This window comes from Numida meleagris, chromosome 4, assembly GCF_002078875.1.
Source record: "Numida meleagris isolate 19003 breed g44 Domestic line chromosome 4, NumMel1.0, whole genome shotgun sequence".
NCBI classification, from domain to species: Eukaryota; Metazoa; Chordata; class Aves; order Galliformes; family Numididae; genus Numida; species Numida meleagris.
In genome coordinates, this window is record NC_034412.1 from 26716636 (window position 1) to 26736972 (window position 20337).

At 36.8% G+C, this 20337-nt stretch overlaps 1 protein-coding gene across 6 annotated transcripts in view; it reads left to right on the forward strand.

Annotated features, from left to right (window-relative positions):
• Positions 1-20337, forward strand: part of RAPGEF2 (Rap guanine nucleotide exchange factor 2) — a 179802-nt gene that overhangs the window by 132537 nt on the left and 26928 nt on the right. For all 6 annotated transcript variants that reach the window (XM_021396687.1, XM_021396683.1, XM_021396685.1 and 3 more), the window contains 9 exons: positions 5134-5311; positions 7063-7199; positions 7598-7756; positions 9349-9501; positions 9857-10021; positions 13042-13149; positions 13240-13443; positions 13530-13638; positions 16665-16911. In XM_021396687.1, the coding sequence (XP_021252362.1) occupies positions 5134-5311; positions 7063-7199; positions 7598-7756; positions 9349-9501; positions 9857-10021; positions 13042-13149; positions 13240-13443; positions 13530-13638; positions 16665-16911 (1460 nt within the window). The remainder of the gene's footprint in view (positions 1-5133; positions 5312-7062; positions 7200-7597; positions 7757-9348; positions 9502-9856; positions 10022-13041; positions 13150-13239; positions 13444-13529; positions 13639-16664; positions 16912-20337) is intronic.

A 20337-nucleotide genomic window follows, 5' to 3' on the forward strand; every position in this document is an offset into this window, starting at 1 on the left:
AGAAATACTTGGTGCAGATGTATTGAAATCTGTGTAATTGCACAATGTCAGAGTATTTAATAAAATAACCTATGTCCCTAAAGACATCAAGTACTAGGAGCATTTATTGTGGAATACTTTGTGTTAGAACATCTACTTGAAGAAGCTTTAGGCCTGTAGCTTCAAGAACAGCTGTTTGCTGTAAAAATACATTCATGGCCTTTTTAGACTTTTTTTTGAATAAATCATGAAGCTGAATCTTCAGATGCTTTCAGCGTCGAGCTGAGAATATTTCCTTTTAAATATTAATGCTGTAACTAAATTTGTTTGTCAAATGTTGCACATGAAAGAACTTCTTTTTAAGGTAAGAATTATTTACCAAAATAAACAATCCTTTGTCTTTGCCTCACCTAAGTCTAAAAATATATTTTGGGTGCCCATCAGTAAGGCTGTTACACGCTAGAACTTTTATTTTAGGAAATCAGTTCACAAAGTGACTGTCATGTGGCTACAGAGGAAAGGAAAGGGATGCAGAGTGTTGGTAGCTTGTGCGCAGACCGGTGTTGGCCAAGAACAATACTTTGCTTTTGCCTTGTGTTGACTTGGCAAAGTCATATATCTCTTCCTATACGCTTTTTAAATGCTTCCTATTGCTGACATGTTTATCACCAGCCGATGATCTCGCTTAGAGAGCGTGATTTAAGCCTGTGAATTTGTGTTGTTTCCCCTCCCTCTCTTGGGAAGGCATTGTTGTGTTGGTGGAGGTCTCTTTCCTTCGTCAGCCTTTCTTTACCTTATCCTGTCCTTAGTCTGGGGGCTTCCCATTGGCCCTATGTGTCCTCCCATCTGCCCCAGACGCTCCCAGCAGGAAAGGAAATGGGTGACATCCTTTCCACGACCCTCCCAGGATGCCTGCAGCACTGGGATATTCTCAAGATGTCAGCTTTGTTTTCCCATGAGTCTGATACGGGACCTCTTTGAAGCAAGATCTGTGTAGGATTTTCATGGCTATTTGCCCTCTTGGCAGTGCAGTTTTAAGAAAATAATTGGACAGCCTTAAATTTATGTAAGATTTGTATGTTTGCAGTAGTTAAAATTGATTGTAATGTATATTATAATAATTATATAATGCACAGATCCATATTACAATTTGTTATAGGGACTGAATTTCATAGCAGTTCATTGATATTGTAACCTTCTAGTCAGTGAGTTGAAAGTTAATATAAAAGCAAACACCTAGCTGTGATTTCTCTCTAAAAGCTTCATCCATTGTGCCTTCATAATGACAGGAGGAAATCTTTCAAGCTTGTTGGACTTTTTCAAGTGATTTCACTAAAGGTGTAGTGTCAGTGTTCTTGGTGTTTTGCAGTTCATACATTAAAAAGTAAAAAAAGGAATATTTTTGCTAATAAACGTTCTTCATTGCAATTTTCCTGTTTACTTTAGCCCTTCGACTATGATAATAATAGTGATAAAAGTGGAATATTTTTGAACAAGGCTTGGCTGTTTTCTTTATTAACTAGAAGTACTGCATAGACGACCCTGTTTTTGATCTGCACTCTAAGTGTCTTGATGTTTTTTCCTTATTTTTCTCTTGCATGTTTGTATATTCTGCATTTTTCTGTTAGTGCTGGTCACAGAAGGGCATTTATTCTTCAAAATGGATGTATTTCTTTTCTCAAGATTTTCCTTAAAAGGTGAAACAGTTCTCCAGGTCTTCCCCCTTAAGGGTGCACTAAGCACAGCACAGCCAGCCAGTCACAAGAGGAGATAATCCCACTACATTTAGTGTTGGTGTAGCCTCACCTTGAGTATTGCCTGCAGTTCTGGGACACCTTCTGCTAGACCAGTTTGCTCAAAACCCCATCCAGCCTGGCCATGAACACCTCCAGGAGGGTATCTTGAAGGTCCCATTGAACAGAACTATTCGTCCTTTTCCAAAGTAAGGAGTGTGTATACGGCTGTGCGTGCAGGCATTGAGTGAGTAAGTAGTAACCTTGACAGCTGCTTGATTATAGAGAAACAGGTTTGCTGAACGAGCACACATCCCCTTGGCCTCTTCTGGTCTGTTCCTTGACAGATATCCGAAATCAGTTGGAGGAGGAAGAGAGACTGTAAAAGAGGTCATCTTCCTTAGCTGTTCATGTTGTCCACCCCTTCTCACGTTATGTTCATGTTGCCTCCAGAAAAGTTGGGCTTAATCACTTTCCTTACACAGTCGAACAAAACCAATAAGGTCTTCGTTCTCCAGTCTGCCAAGTTTTGCCAAAAGGGAATGATGGTTGCCTTTTTTTATTACTATTTTTTCCCTAATTTTTTTCCCTGAAATCATTCTAAGAGGCAGTGGTTAACTGAGGAAAACTTACTCAATGTGCTTTTGCTTTTAATATTTTTGTCTTCAGTTCACTATATTTATTTAATTAGCTGCTATCATTTAAATCTAGAAGTAACTTTGGTGTTCCAGACAGCGACTGAAGCAACCATTTTCGTATTACTTCATTATTAGTCTTAATAGGCAGAGCTTAAAAATGGGTAGGTCTCTTCATATACTGAAAGAGAAATAACACTGTCTCAAGCTTGAAAATCTCAGTCTCTTGACTTTTTTCTTGGTTATATCACAAATGAAATCCCAGGCTGTCACTGCTGCATGATTCTTTTGGAAGCTTCAGCAAATTTTTCATGACATCTTTTCAACTGTGAAGCTTCATCACTGCCGGTATTTTGATTTTGGAGAGACATTGTTTTGAACTTAAGCTGCAACAAGCATTTTTCATATACAAATGTTAAAAGATTGCATGTAAGTAACAAATGTAACATGCACTTATGACAGTACTCAATTCTGAGGTGTATTTCATCCTTATTAAAAATGACTTGGAAATCTTTAAGCCTCACCATTGACCACGGGACAAATTCTGCAGGGTATACATCTTGTTTTCTGGATTTTCTGTTGCCGAGGCTTAAAAAGAAGCCAAAGTAAGCTGATGGCCAAAGAAGCCATCAAAGTAGCTGACCAGTTTTCCCTTTGGTCTTACACAAATGCATGGCTGTTGTTTCCATCACTAAGGGTTGCTGTGCTGCCATTGTATTTTCTAACTCATGGTGGAGTACAAAAGTGGAAATAGGTTGAGATGAAGTTCAATGTGACAGGAAGAGGATCCTGAACACTCGATGTTATATTTAATGGTATTAAGCTTTAAGCAATTAATCTGTTTGCGGTGCTCTTGTAGGTAAATTGATGTGCGCTTCTAACATGAAGGCATATCCAATTATTCTACATAATGTAGCAATATTCATGCAAAACTTTTTGCATGTATAAACGTATATATCCCTATATAAAGATGTATTTGTGGGAAGAGTTTGTTTACTGTTTTCTACAGCAAATGTATGCTGCCTATGTGTAAGGGCTACATATTCTTTGCTAACTTCTGTGTCATAACTACATGGCGCTTGAAAAAGCGCATCTTTCTCTCACATGGTAAGATGTCTTAGTAAATTTTACTGCTACTTTGTGGATTGCTATATTCTATGTTTCTGAGTTTCAAGGATTTGTACTTTCTGATAACTATTAAGATCCAAATGATAAAGCAACAGTTCCTATCAATTACTTGGTTGCCAAAAAGATTTAATTAGCTCTATAAAATGTGATCATCCCTCAGGAAATTCTCATATCCTTTAGTTACGATGTTTAAGATTTTCTGAGTACAAAGTTGCATTTAATTTGTGTTTTTTTAAATATGATATCAATTTTTTAATGGAGTTTCTATCTTAAAGCAATAAACTGAAAATGGACAGTCAATTTTTTTAAACAAAACAGTTTTTTGTACAACATGTGGAATTTTCTTAGATTCCAAAGTACCTCTTGTATGTTAGCACTGTGTGACTAAGCTTAATTTTGCATTCAGCAAACAAACCTGCTTTTGAGAAGGCTTATTCTGAGCGGGTAAGAGTGGCACTTGTTAGTAAAGGGAGGATTTGCAAAACCAGCTTGTGAATTTGTCACTCAGTCTCTGGAATTGTCACAGCTGGAGACTTATTCTGACAGATCAGTGTCATAAGCTGCGAGTCTACTGACTCATCATCACTAATTTTTTCTCCAGTCTTTTTGGATGAAATGTGTTTTGTAAGAGTAGTTAGAGCAACTGCTTAAAATGTATCATAGGGTATGCTGATGTTAAACACAGAAAGACTGCTAATGAAAGCACTGCTAGTGGTACTGCGTTTTTGTGATTTGTTTATATGCCAATAACAGCCTTCTTTATCCTGTTTAAGAAGTGCTCAGCAATTTTTTCTTTTAAAAGCAAAGTAAGAATAATATGAATATTGCCTAGGTCCTGCTATGATGCTTGTCACGTTAGCAGATGATAGGTGAAAGTTAGCTACAGAGCTTGCATTGTGTTGTAGGCCTGAAGTGTTTAGGAACACTGCTAGTCAGTCTGATCCCTCTCCAGCCATGTGCAATCCCCTGTAAGGTGGTTGTATATGATGGCGTCAAAGTAACAGAGGTCAGCCATGCCTTGTCAGTCAAAAGTTTGGAAACTCATTCTATTGAAACACAAATGTAATTTGTCTTACATTCTCTGTTTTTGGAAGCAACCTATTTTTTTCTTTTTATATTTTTAACCCAATTTATGTAAATCACATCAATGAAACAAGCTTTGGTATCTGTGTTTATCCCGTGTAGTTTTTTTAAAGACATGTAGGTATTTTTTGTGTTTATATAACATCTGAGAAACTTGATTTCGTCAAGGCGGAGCTTAAAACTTTCTCATTAGAAGCTTGCATTCATAAATGTCTGAAAATTGTTGGTGTGGGAACATAAAACGTTTTAAATTAACTGTTTTGTTTAAAAAAAGCTATTTTGAGGAACAATTTCTTGTGATAAATTGCTTTCAGTTCCCCCAAGGCCTACTAATTAAATAATGTACATTGAATCCTGTGAATGTATGACTGATTAAAATATGTTGAAAGCTCTGTTTAAACATTGTTTTGGGATTGATTGATTAGTTGTTTTAAAAAGAAATTTAAAAGACCAATATAAAAATCAGTTGAGAGATCAGATAGAATTTATTTCTGTATTTGAAGTGGGAAACTGAAGTAGTGAAGAACATATTTGAATTCTTACTTTGAAAAAAAAATGTGTATACTTGAATTTAGGCTACAGAAAGTGAAGCTGGTGATATGGATCTCAGTGGGTTGCCAGAGACAGCAGTGGATTCTGAGGATGATGATGATGAAGAAGACATTGAAAGGGCATCAGATCCTTTGATGAGTAGAGATATTGTCAGAGATTGCTTGGAGAAAGACCCAATAGACAGGACAGATGATGACATTGGTAAGTATTACAATGTACTAAAATACTATCAAACCTGTTCTACTTCATCAAAAAATGTATTTTTTGAATGAGAGGTTTTTAGTTACAGGCTTTTGTAGTTGGTAAGTTTCGAGTTTATTCTGTTAGTTGACTTATATGGAACAGTGAATGAGTGCAGCCAAAAAAGCAGAAAGTGCTCATGATATGGGTGAAAAAAAATCAGTGCTGCCCTTTTAGGTTTCAGTGTTCAATTTCTAAACTCAGGACTGGCTATGATGTTTATACTGTTGCTTGTCTGGAATTTTTAGAAACTTGGCAAAGGTGACACTAATGTTATTACTGAATATTTATCACATGAAGTTTTTACATTTTTTGTTGTGTTGTTGCATCTCTTTCTACCCATACGTATGTATTTATTAAGCATGAGGGAAGCATAAGGCCTTCACACAAATGTGAATCTACTAAAACTAATTTGCTATGTTAATGTACAGACTAATACACTGAAAGCAAAACAATACGTAACTAGAATTGTAATAATTACCATTTCTAATCTAATTTGTTTTACTGACTCAGGGTTTGTTTTTTTATTTTTTTCTTTAATCAAAGTATAACAAAATGATGATTAAGTTTGATTATGAGATAACTAAGAGACTAGAACATCTCTCATATCAGCAAAGGCTGAGAGTGCTGGAACTGTTCATCCTGGAGAAAAGAAAGCTCAGGGGGATCTCTTCCACGCATACAAATACCTGAAGGGAGGATTCAAAGAGGAGTGAGCTGGGCTATTTTCAGTGATACCCAGTGCCAGGACTAGTGGCAATGGACACAAACTGGAATGTAGGAAGTTCCCTCTAAACACCAGACAGTGCTTCTGTGCCGTGCAGGTGCCGGAGCCCTGACACAGGCTGCCCGGAGAGGCTGTGGAGTCCCTTCCTTGGAGGTCCCCCAAAGCCACCCGGACACAGGCCTGGGCAGCTGCTCCGGGTGGCCCTGCTGCAGCCAGGGCTGGGCCTGATGGACCTGGTGGGCCCTGCCAGCCTCAGCCATCCTGGGTTTCTGCAGAAGTAAAACTTTAGGAAAAAGATGGACTATTTCCAGAATGTTTAGATAAAAACAAAAGCAAAAATGTCTAGTGTTTAGGGCATAAAATCCTTCTCTATTAAGGAAAAAAGTGAGCTCTATCTAGCTATGAGCTATGTAAAAAGTCAAAATATGGGAAAAGCTTATAACTGAGTACAAGTGGAACTCCAGTAGACACAGAAGACAGAACAACACCAATCCTATTCCGTCTAGTCCATCCTAAGGGAACTTTTGAACACTTCAAATTACGACCATGTATGAATTACTGTTAAGTTTAGACTGGACACAGAAGGAATGGCCTTACCAATGAACTTGCTCAATTTTGTGAAATTTCCCCTCTTAATGCCTTACTGTTTTTTTTATATAGCCCTATCATAATTTTAATGGAGTTGTTAGTCTGTCTGAATGGAGAATTAGTTTCATTGGCTGCATTCAGAGCTCTTGATTGCATTACAATTCTTCCTCTATGCTGACTTGTGCTTTGCGGGGTTTCTATTGGTGATATGACCAGCTAGTCTATGCCTACAAAAAACGCAGTAACTACAACAGACTATTGTATATGACTTATTAGTATACAGAAATGATTGTGCAGCATTTTAGCTTAAGTAGCCTTAGGTGTCTTTCTGAAGAACTGTCTTTGCTGTGCTTTGTTGTTTTGACATCCATGACTCAGTTGGCTTTTTCTCCTTCAGAACAACTACTAGAATTCATGCATCAGTTGCCTGCTTTTGCCAACATGACAATGTCAGTGAGAAGAGAGCTCTGTGCTGTAATGGTGTTTGCAGTCGTGGAGAGAGCAGGAACTATTGTACTGAACGATGGGGAAGAGGTCAGTGGACATTACTTCTGACCCTCCTGTTATACCAGACATCCCAGATTCTGCAGTGCTAAGATCCTATTTTTTTTACTTAAAAAAAAAAAAAGTAACATTGAGCAGGAAAAAGCAGCCTCTTCTTGTTCTGCCTGAATAAGCTTTTCTTAAGTACTTACACAGTGTTTCTTATTCAATAAAAGTCTAAGAGAATGGTCTTCATAACATATGCAATGCTTCCTGTCTCTTAGAGCTGATTTTGGAAGTATATTTCAATATTTTAAAGCCTTGTGTATACATTTTATTAACAGATGTGGAAGAAAATACTTTTCTTTTGGGGGATTGTATCTGTATTGTATGGTATTAAAATGTTAAGTGATTCGGTCTTTGTGTGTCCTGCAACGTTTACTTTATAGCTGGATTCCTGGTCAGTCATTTTGAATGGCTCTGTGGAAGTGACATATCCTGATGGAAGAACAGAGATACTGTGCATGGGAAACAGTTTTGGAGTTTCCCCTACCATGGAAAAGGAATATATGAAAGGAGTGATGAGAACCAAAGTGGATGACTGCCAGGTAGAGTGTGTCATTGTACAAGCAAAACCACATACATATAGCAGTAATACAACTGGATGGCCAGACCCAGCTTTATTTTAAACTGGGTGTATGTATAAGATCTCCATTGCATAACCAGTGCAATACTTGAGAAATATGGCTCTTACTGTTTGTACGTATGGTCCAGGAAACTGAATTATCTTCATCCGGATAGGGATCATTTTGAATGATGAGGTTTATATGCTTTCTCCAGAGCTTAAGGCCCAACAGCCTGCTGCATATATCCATTGTTTCATTGCAAGTTTCCTTTAGTAGAATGTCAGGGTCTATTGCCCATTAGAGGCTCTTTTACTTCTGTAGACAATAGCTATTCTTCACTGGACTCGGCTACTGAATCATAGAGGAAAATATCTCTCTGTCTTATGGTTTTAAGAGTAGATCTTTAAGTTTCATCCGGCCTGGCCTTTCAATGAAAATGTCTTGACGTTTGCTGCAACACAAGCAGTCAGTTGTAAGGTGCACTTAGAGCATAAAATAATTAGCTCGATCTGGATGTGTAGTGGTTGTTAACTTATTGTGGGTAAATTAAGCATTTTCCTTGGTTTTGATGGCTAATTAGCTTTCATCAGATGCCCTTTGAAATAGGTGAAAATGTGTTAATGGAGTCACCTGGTTTAGGTTGCCCATCAAACTTCGAATAAACACATAAATGGCATCCAGGTTGTAGGAGATCTATTTCAGCTCCTAATAACTGCTGAGAACAGAAGAGTTATGTAAATTAATTATGAAGACTGAGGGAGAAATTCTGTATGTGAATCTCATGCCTGATGCCCAAACCATCATACACAATGATTTTGCAACTTGTTGATTAAAAGAAACGCTATAATTTCCTTTCAGTTGATGACCTAGGTTTATTTAAGAAGACAGTTTAATCCCAAGTATTTCAAAAAAAAAAAAAAAAAGACAAATTTGTAATACATATGTATTTTTTTCCAAGTTGTAGTGAGTGGTCACATTTGGAAGGTGAAGGTGCTGGAATATTCTGAAGATACCTGTTCTAGTGGTTACTCTTGGCTGAGCAGATGATTGTAGAACTTTCTTCTTTTCCCGCAGTATGCTTTAATCCAGAAGTGATTTGTTCGGTTGCTCTCACGAAAAAGAATAAATGTTAGTTTTCTTGATGATTGACTTTTTTAACAATAAATGAAAATAATTTGGAATAGTAATAAACAAAAAATAAATGAAAGTTTTCCTTTCAGTCTCTCCTACCCCTTTTAAGTAGCACACAAAAGAGCTAACGTAAGGGCAATAATATCAGCTATAGGATACTGAGCCTCATCTCCAGAAGCAGGGCAGTCATAGCTGCTGAACAAAAATGGCTGGTAATTCTAAGTCATCTTGCTTTGATCAATCTTTGGCTCCTCTAATTGCAAGATCATATTGGAAGTCCTTTGTATTCATCTGCTTACTACAGCTGAATTGCTGAGAAGACAAATTTGGTCGACTGCAGTTTGAACAACTACTTCAGTTTTTCTGTTAATATGCATCATAAGTCTAAATGTTTGTTTTGAAGATGTTACCTTTTAATACTGGTGTGTGATGATTCTTTCCAGTTTGTCTGTATAGCCCAGCAAGATTATTGCCGCATCCTCAATCAAGTGGAAAAGAATATGCAGAAGGTAGAAGAGGAAGGAGAGATTGTGATGGTTAAGGAGCACAGAGAGCTTGATCGCACTGGAACAAGAAAAGGTCACATTGTCATCAAGGTAAAAGCAGAAAGGGGGAAAGTCTTGCAGAAGTCTGTGTTTATAAACCTCTGGCAAGTAAGGCCCAGGATTAGTGGAGATATATATTATAAAACTGTATATTTGAAATTAAAAGATTTATAATTCTAGTTCTCACCTTTACAATGTTTGCACATGGTTAACTAGCTGATTTTTGTAAAACTTAAAAATTTTTTTTAACAGTTCTTATAAATGTGGTTAAACTGATGTTTATCTCATCAGTCAGTAGTGCCAGTATTGTTCTTTCTAATATAATTCATCTTCAGTATGCTAAAAGAAAACAAATTTTTATTTGTTGAAAATATATTTTAATAATTGAGGTTTAATTTCTTTATAGGGAACAGCAGAAAGGTTAACAATGCATTTGGTGGAAGAGCACTCTGTGGTAGACCCAACATTTATAGAAGACTTCCTGTTGACGTATCGGACCTTTCTTTCCAGCCCAATGGAAGTGGGGAAGAAGTTGTTGGAGTGGTTCAATGACCCCAGCCTCAGGGATAAGGTTAAAATCCCCTGAAATTTACATACCTTTTAGCATATATATGAAAAAATTATTAGTAATAAAAATATTTTTGAGTGACTAAACTGAGTAAGACATAAATAGCTGGTGATGTATTTTAATGGCAAACTGCATGGAGAAGAGTAAGAATTACAGTATACGACATATGTAAGCTGTATTTGACATTTTGTGTTTCTACAACATAATTCAACTGCTGCTAGTGTAAGTAAAGCTTTTTCCCAATAACTAGCGTATTTATTTAATACAATTCAATGGAGTTCTGTAGCGCCTAGGAATCTGAGCATATAACTAGGTCCTGTGTTCTCCATTTATAATACTAGTTAATACATCTTGGCAAACATCTGGTGATAACTTATATAAAGACACCAGAAAATACAGCCTTTGTTAGAAATCTGAATCTTGTACGGTATTAGGAAAAGAAAAATACAGCAATCAAACAGCCCCTTCCCCAGACAAGACTACCGTGATGGAAGAATAAGGCCCTGTACATCCAGCTCTGGCATACTGATAGCCCCACACTATCTGCTGAGGACAAATTGTGCTTTAAACTGTAATGCTTTATTTTCAATTTTATACAATTTTCAAATGTAAAACCAGTTGGAAAATACAGATTTTTTTTGGCAATTTGAAACCAAGGAAATAACATCAAAAAGGTTAAAGAGAAGTTTGGTTTTCAACTTCTATTTAAATCCAGAAATTTCTTTGTCTAGAAATGTTAGTGTATCTGTGCCTTGTGTCTGTGCCTCTCTTGGCAGAGAGGTTAGGCTTTGCTTCAGGGAAGTACTAGCTGTTCCTGTGAAAATCTGATTACTGTGTATACTGGGAAGCTGCAGCTAATGTTGTTTAGTGCAGGCTTGCTAGAGCTTCAGAGCTATAATGCTGGAGTTCATCTTTAAACTTATTTTTCCCATCCTCTTGTGGATAATCCTCTCAGCCTCTAAGAACACAAGCATAGTTGCTGTCAGGACTGGAAACAGAGCAGCTCTTTGTTCTGCCATCTCAAGAACCAGCTCTCTCTGACATTGAGCAGTGCTGACAAAAAGGCTGCTTGGTTCAAGTGCAGGAAAGATGATGCTTGGGAAGAGCAAAAATAAGTGGCAAACAAGATCTGGAGGATTTGGTTGGTTTCTACTGGGGGCTGGCAGATGGTAAGGAGAGGGAAAGGAATGAGTAAAACTTCCTGAGTACTGTCAGTAGTTGGTAGTCAGATTGGGATATTTGAGATCTAGCCTTGCTTATGGTTTTGCCCACTATTGGGGTTCTTGATTTTAAACCTTTAACTTTTTTTCTTTTATAGTGTTGCTCTCCTGGTAGCAATACAAGTAGTGACATTGTTCTAGAAGTTGCTGCTCAAGCCATTTCATTGCTGCATCTGCTGGGTACAGCGCTAAGTCCCAACTTTGAAAACAGCATTGATGTCAAAGCTTTCACTGCAATGATTTAAAATATATTATGTGGCTCACAACTTCCCAGCTGATTTTAAAAATCTGTGGTTGCTCCAAATTTAGCTAAACATGATCTGGATTGTCCAGTGTGATCTGTATTAATGAAAAACACCACAGATGCTTAACAGAAAGGAAGTTCATCTTCTTTTTAAAGATGGAAAAATCTCAGATATGTCAGAAGTGCTACCCCCTGGCCTATTTTATGAGGGCTGGGAGCTGTTGAACAGATACTGTGTAATTATCTCCTTTTACAGTCTTATCTCTCTAAATTAGTTGATTAGTTTGGTTGAGAACTTCAGCAATTCTTCTCAATTCACTTGCTTTTCGATGCAAAAGGGAACCTGTTGTAATAGGCGGTGTTTTCAGGAACCCGCTTGGAAACGGTGTAAACACAAACTATACAGCTCCCATGAGGGTGCTGAGGTTTGCTTTTGGATGCTTTGTCTCAGATCTTTAGCACAGGAAGCTGCAGGGGTTTACATTTGTGCAGAGGCAAAGAACTGACAGTGCTTTGCATTTAAAACTTGTATGAGATTCTGTTCTAAGCTTCAGTTTTTGAAGTGTTTTGTTCTTTTCCCTACTGAGTTGCCTTCCCATCACAAGAAATACTGTGTTTTTGAGAACTCTGAGTGGCACAACCATTTTTGATTCAGGAGCCTATTAAAGATTGTGTGAATGAATTTTAATTCTGAAGATCAGAATTCTTGTATTTTGTGAAGACAAGAGCTGTTGGTCTTCTAGTCAAATCATGCACTAAGATCAAATTTTGTAGTGGAAGCCTACATTAAAAAAAAACAGTATTTTTCTAAAAATAGCCCCTGTTTTTTAGCTTTACTTACAGTAATATTAATTGATAGCATCCCTTTCTTTCCCTAATGAATTGTGAAATATGAGCTAATGTCCATCTGAATTTGATAATCGTAGTTGCATGGGGGGAATAGGGTTCAGGAGAGAGGAGGAGGAGTGAGCTGAAAGATTGAATGTAAGGAAGAAAATTGCATATGTTCACTGTTAAGACCTCTTTCCTGCTCATCACAATCACAATAGCTCCTTTTTCCTGCCTCTGTAAATGTACAATAGTTCTTTTACACAGGCAAATGCCTAATGAAGTTAATGGTGGCTTGTCTCAAGTTTTGTGAGTTTCAAGAGCCAGTATAAGAAAAATATCAGAAGCTTTGTGATCACATGCTTGAAGAATTAAGCAGATTTAGAAATACATGTGGACAGGAAATTGCTCATATAAGTCAGAAACTGATCTATGTCAATGCCTTGTACACGTGTGTCCTCTGTTCCCTCTCCAGACAAATCTGATTCAGCCAGTGTCAACTTTCTAACTTTAGTAATCTTTGTGAAAATATAACACTTAAGCAATTTTAATGCTTCGTTCTTCCCTCCTGGTAAAGGGTTGCATATCAGTGACATTTGGGTATATAATAACATTTTGGATCCTGATGGAGACTTTCAGAAGCTGTAAAGGCAGGTTTATTTTTAAAGAGCTTATCAGTGGTACCAATCAGGGTGTTCTTGATAAATATTGTATTATTGATCAATTTTCAGGTTACACGGGTAGTATTGTTGTGGGTGAACAATCACTTCAATGATTTTGAAGGAGATCCTGCTATGACTCGATTTCTGGAAGAATTTGAGAACAATTTGGAGAGGGAGGTAAGAATGAGTTTTTTTCTGACAGTTTGAGATAGCAGGGAATAGGCTGTTATTACATATAACTCCTTGTGCTTTTCTTTTTTTTTGTAGAAAATGGGTGGACACTTGAGGCTGTTAAATATTGCTTGCGCTGCAAAAGCGAAAAGAAGAATGATAACCCTAACTAAGCCATCTCGAGAAGCCCCTTTGCCTTTTATCTTGCTGGGAGGGTCAGAAAAGGGATTTGGAATCTTTGTTGACAGCGTAGATCTTGGTAGTAAAGCTACAGAAGCAGGCTTGAAACGTGGAGACCAGGTATGTCTTTTGAAATGGTTTTTTCCTTTTTTTCCCTCTGTTTTCTGCACTAAATGAAAATAATGCCAATCTCTTTGTATTTTTAGATATTGGAAGTGAATGGTCAAAACTTCGAAAATGTTCAGCTGTCAAAAGCCATGGAAATCCTTAGAAATAACACTCATCTGTCTATCACTGTGAAAACCAATTTATTTGGTAAGTTCTTGTGCACTGTTTATTCTATTGTTCTATTTTAGATGGTGTTTTTTTAATTTTGTACAGAAGGCATTTGGAAAGGGTTTAAAATAAGTACTTGAAATACTTCTGAGGTGGAAAGAATTGGAAAAGGAGCTCTGCATGTCCTAAAGTGTCTGAATTCAGTATGGCAGAGAAAAATTTAAAAATAAGTTTGTTTGAGGTCACTTAACTCTCAGGAGTGCTTATGTTTTGGTTAAGAGGAGAGAATCGCAGTGACCATTTAGCTTGAATTTATAAAACACATTGGTACTTGTAGCATTTAGCTCTGTCTCAAGAAAGAAACCTTTTTTGGCAGACAGTTGTCTAGTGATGTTAATCTGTCGGCTGTATTCTTGCATACTTTTTCGGTCTGTGCTGTATGACGAGCGCAGTGAGGTTAATAAAAACTTTCTTGCTAGATGGGCAATAACAATCTCACTACCCTCCGAATCTATTCTCTCCATTTCTCTCTCTAACAAGTACTAAAGCAGTCCTGAAGGAGTCTTTAAGCAGCTCAGGACCTCTGTTACTATCATAAGAAATAGATTTTGTGCGTTTTATTTGATTTTTTTTTTCCCCACTAGGTACTTAGATTATTTATATAATTTAGTGATGCATTCCCTAAGTATCTCTTCCAGGATGATGTTCTTCATTGTAAATAAGTAGGGCAGAATATTTCCACGAGATTCCACTGCATGAAATTGATGGTTAAATATGCATAGGCTATTTCTAAAAGTTATTTGTTGAATCTATATCCTGGGGATTTTCTTTTTCCTTTGCAATAAAGATTCTAATATTTCAATTATTTATAATAAAACATTTATTAATGTATCTGTATATGCTTATTTAGCTGTATGTGCTTGTTTTTCTGTTAATTCCTGGCAAGAATATCTCAGGACTTTTTTAGTTACATGTGTTGCTTTGATCTTAAGACTAAACCTGATTTCTTAAGTTGTGTTTTCTGAGTTTTTAATCTTGTTGCTCCACTCCAAATACTGAAATCATTTCACAGTAGAGTATCAAAACAGCTACTTTCTGTGTATTGCATGCAATATTCCTATCAACGGTTTCCCGAAGGAGGTTCCTATTTCTTAACAGCACTTTCCTATATATTATTTAACTCATATCTCTAGCCCCCCGCTCCTTTTCTACAAAACTGTTATTAGTTCTTCTTTGCTTTTCTTTCAGTTGTATTTGAAGCTTTTAAGATCCCTTGGTAATTTCTTGTGTACCGCTGGAGGAAAAGATTATTAAGGGCAAAAATGGATACAATAGACTAAAACCCTTGCTTTGAATACTCATTCTTAGCTGCTTACCATTTTTTCCTGTATCTTCTATAATTCCTTACTTTTAATCATCATTTTTGTGGAAAATACCGAAGAAACAACAGTTTCTTTCTTTGCTTTTGTTTTTCTTTATTTTCGAGGGAGATTGCTTTCGTATATTTAACATAGACTTCTGCAGTAAGTGCCAGCTGGCCAACATCAATTTTTATTTCTTAGCTTATCTTCTCAAAAGCTGTGCTTACCCAAACTCTTGTGTTGAATGTGCTTTTTTTACTCACTCATTCCCTTTCTTAAAATGTCTTCCGTCTTTATGGTGGTTTTCTTCAAAGATATTCCACTTCTAAGCTGTTAAAATACAGAGAGCTTCTCTTCTTCCTAAGATTAAAATTATTCACACTTCAAAAATTCATTGGACTGTTTCTGTACAAACAAGTTATTATTTGCAAAGATATGTAAATAATTGAAGTCTTCCTTACATCAACGTCCTATACACGAGACCATGCGTTTGTCATACTATTTGTATGTTCTGTACTAGACCTATAGCAGCGGCTTTCTCTTTTGTTCAGAGACATGGAATCGTAGAATCATAGAGTGGTTTGGGTTGGAAGAACCCTTTAAGATCATCTAGTTCAACCTCCCCTGCTGTAGGCTAGGACACCTCCCACTAGACCAAGGTTGTTCCAAGCCCTGTCCGGCCTGATCTTGAATGCCTTCAGGGAGGGGGCATCCTCAGTCTCTCTGGGCAAACATTTAAAAAACCTTTCTCTTCTTGCTTCCTTGGAGAGATTTGTATATACGTTTATCCTTTTACCTGGCCTCCAGTGTTGATTTTGAAGTTTGTTCTAACATGGGTTTATATCTCTCATAAGTACATTTAACATTACAAATCAAGTCATCAGATATACTTTTTTCTATTTATCAATAGATGCTGTTTTATTCCAAACTGATCTGGTTTCATTGTCAGATCGGCTTTGTTTGTGTTTAAATGTTTACTTTTTGGTGAAGCTTAAAGTTGCAGTAGAAGAACTGATTCACAAATTCGTCAGGTATTTCTGCCTTGTAGATGACTGTTTGCTAGAGTGCCGTGGGAGATAGTTGGGAGCAGTAATAAGTTTGGCCTTTTGACTTGATCATTTTGCCACCCTCAGTCTGTTAGCCTTCTAAGGTACCAGCCTTCTAAGGTGCCAGATGTTCTTGTACATCTGGCAGATGGACAAAACAGCCAAGGTGTCAGACAATTTTCATAGTATCTCATTTTATTTTTTTAACGAATTGCTGAGTTTCCCCACTGATTTCTGACTTTTGACGCTGCTAATTATTGCCCATCTCTGAGCTTTCATTGCTGGCCATCGGTTTAAAACTTGCCTTCAAAGTTGTTAAATTTCTTGCCCATTTTTTTTATTTGCTCTTTTTTAAGTACACTATTATTCTACAGAAGTCCATGTCTTTAGACTGAAAAGTCAAATTCCTTCTGCTGACACCATCCAAGTAACAATGTGATTATCTAGTGTATTTCATGCTGGGCTTGTTTTCAAATCTTTGATTCTTTCTACTGAAAATTAGTATCCTTTTAAAAAGCTGTAAATTATTTAGTCTTGTCTCTAAATTCAGTTAATATTTGAATTAACAGAAGGTGCTGTAGATTAATACTAAACTGGTAAGGTGCACAGAGTTTTCTTTTATGTTTTTTTCTTCTTTCATTCCTTTTGTCTTGTACAGTTTTTAAAGAACTTTTAACACGGTTGTCAGAGGAAAAAAGAAATGGTGCTCCTCACTTGCCTAAAATTGGTGACATTAAAAAGGCGAGCCGTTATTCTATCCCAGATCTGGCTGTTGATGTGGAACAGGTGATAGGATTAGAAAAAGTAAATAAGAAGAGTAAAGCCAACACAGTTGGGGGAAGAAATAAATTAAAGAAGATACTTGACAAGACTCGAATCAGCATTCTGCCTCAGAAACCCTACAAGTGAGTTTTTGTATTTCTTCTAAGTATTTTATTTGTGTTACGTTTTAATAACTTTTCATGATACTTATCATTTGTTGTGATACTTTTAATGACTAATGCAAAACACTTTTTATATCTTCGGTACACTGGAGAATACTAGTTGGAATATTCGAATGTCCGTAGACTCTTAACAGTGCTGTTTGCGGTGTCAATATGAATGTATTTAATTCTTATAGGTATGGCAGTGGCATACTTTGTCATTTATGATTTTCTTTTAAGATGACCGTTAATTGGAAGCACCCCAGGCAATTAATTTTAGAATAAATCTGCAAAGCAGATTTGCTTGCAAACTGCTGATGGGAGTAATAGTTTCCATTTATACACGATCCAGTGGTCTCTAAGAACTTATGCATGTTGCCGTCAAGGAGACTGAAGTTAAAACTTGGGTTCTTTGATCAATTTGAGTGTTTCTTATGAAAGCTAAATATTTTGTCTGATACCTTTTATTCTATGAGCACATTTCAGAGAGAGAGTTCTGATGAGGATTGTTGGAAACAATTAGTTTTTTATGGTTTTTATGGGAACCTAGAACTTGTCCTAGACGAGTGGCATCAACGGGAGGAACATGAATACAGCAAAGCTGAATTGTGGAGGATAGTTGATGTCTAATAAATTTTTTCTCCTGTATCTTCCTTTCTGTATGCTATTGAGAAAAATCATCTCAAAATTCATTAAGAAGACGCTTGTGCTGAAAGTCTAGGTTCTTTTCCTGCTAATGACTGATACTAGGTATTCCTGCTCAAAAATGAATACTCTTCTGAAACATTAGCAACAGGATAAATAAGATGTTACTGATATAAAGATTAAAGAAATATAAATGATTATATCCAAATAACAATTTTTTTCTAAAATTGATGTGGGTAGGTTTCATTAGAGGAGCATCTGTAAATCTTCATCTTATGCTGTTTGTCTTTAGAACGTTCTCTTTTGTTTCACCAGTCTTACGCATTTGTTCCTGTGATGAGGCACACGTATTGTTGGATGTGATTTTTATGCTGTTCATGATTTGTAGCTTTGACATAAAATTCTGTTGTTGGTTTTCATTTTGTTTTGTTTGTGCATGTTTTCTGTTCAGGGATATCTTTGGGTAAGACAAGAAAAACAGTGTACTTGACTTATTTTATTTTCCTTTTGCTAGTTTCATGTGTTAAATATATAGCAATTTAGCTGCAAAGCCTGTTGTTGTTCAGCTGTTTGCCTGCACAGTTCTGCGTAGAGATGTGTAGCTGTAGATTTGCTTGTTTGTTTTTTCTTCATGTTCTGTAGAAACTTCTGTCTCGTTCTTCCTAATTAGTAATGGTATTGCCTGTATGAAGGGACTTTACTTATTCTCATGTGTTTTTAAAATCAACAGTCAAGAGGATGAAAAAGCCAGTTTACTTACTAGAGTAGGTTTTGAAAGATTTCATGAGTCAGTCAGCCAGCTTACAAGGTGAAGCCATCTACCTTGTCTTGAAGGTGAATGGAGTGGTATGAATGAAGGTGTGTGTTCAGCATCTTCAGAATGCAGTCAAATAAAACCAGTCTTAAGTAGACTGAGGTAACTTATTAAGTCAAGCCAGTATCAAAGACAAATCATTTTGATCAGGAGATAAGACTGAAGGAAATGTGTTGGTTTTTATTCTGATAATGTTGAGTAACTTCCTAAATTGAGCAAATAGTACCATTTCCTCTGGGGGTACTAGGAAGTCTCCTTCTTGTAGGCACTACTCAAGCACCTTGGTTGCAGCACTTGACACCATTTCTCATCCAGGAGTGGAAATTTGCTTCAGATAAGAATTAACTACCATCGCCCCTCCAGTTCTAGCAGGGCTCTGCCTGGTCCACAGCGTGGCACCCCAGATTAGGAGGAAGCCCCTCTCTCTCTTCTCTGCAGCCCTTCAGTGGGATGCACAGAGTGCTATATTGAAGAAAGAAGCATTCAAACACTTCTGCCATTCTGCTATCCATTCTACCACATTTGTCATCCAGCAGGAAAGTCACTTATCAGTTAATAGTATCTCTGCGTGGCAGATGTTACAGACAATAACAGAAATGCCTTTCCTTTAAAACCACAATTTCCTTTCTTCACAAAATGAGATATTTTGCCTAGTAATGAGAGCAGTTGGTCTTTGGAGGACTTGGGAGTCCTCTAAAGCTGCTATTTATATCTGAAATTTCTGGGGTTCGTTTCTCATTTGCATAACTTGTAGTCAGATTTATGGGAGTGTTGTGTGTTAAAAATAAACTTGTATAACTTGTTTCCAGTTTAGTATATGAACACTTAAGGGGAAGCTAGAAGAAGTTTAGGAACATTTATCTTAATTTTTTAAAAGCCCAGTGTTTGTCAGTTGATCTACTTTAGCGAAGCTACTTCAGTTGTGACTCACAGGATTGGTGCAGTAAAACATGAAAAGATTATGTAACACTGACAGACCCAAAAAGGAATATATGATGTAACTGAATCTACTTAATGTAAGAGGGGGGACATACTGTCTTCTCTTGACTTAATTTAGAGAAAAACTGGTGTTAACACCTCTATGAACTATACTGCATAGTTTCTGTAATCACCTGAAAGCATTTTGTTGGTCCTCTTTGTTTGTATGTGTGCTTTTTGTTATGTGTAGAGTGTGGTTCCTACTTGAAAGACGAAGCAGAGTGGTTCCTACTCGAAAGATAAAGCTTTGATTGCTGGGAATGCTTTTCAGTAGTAGCAAAGTTTTTTTGCAGCTTGGCATGAGAGCGCTGTGCTGTGTTGATCACTGCTTGTCACGGCATTTTATGCTTTATGTGGAAGTACAGAAATACAGATGTTCATATTCAGCTTATCTTCAGCTGGATTCAGCTGAGAGAATCCAACAACTCTTTTTCAGTGGATTTGAGTGTTTTTCTCTCATGAATCTCATGACACTTCATAAAATATTTTTGTTATGTTGGATTGTGTTTTTTTTTTTAAAAAACAAATCAAAACTTACTTCAAAATAACAAAAAATATTCACAGACGCTTTCAAGTGGCATCACCTTCTACAAAGCAGTGTGTATGCAATTCACGTGGTGCCTTACGTGAGCAGATACTGTCCTTGCTCCCCAGAACAATTTCCAATTCATAGCACTTAAAGAAATGGTACAAGAGCTTACTGGGCAAAGCGATCCTCCTGTGAACACAAATGGATGCTGTAACAGCTCTACAGGGGTAATTATCAGGCCCTTAATTACTTCTGTGTGGACTTTCTGAGAATGGATGACAAAAACTGAAGTGCCCCCATGTTAGGGTACAAATGGCCATTTGTGTTCCATCATGTAATTTAGTAGCTTGACATCAAGTGGCATCATTTTGCAATGAAATTTAAGTTCTGGTTTATGCTTTATTTACATGTGTAGATACAGATTTAGATGTGTTAGCATTTT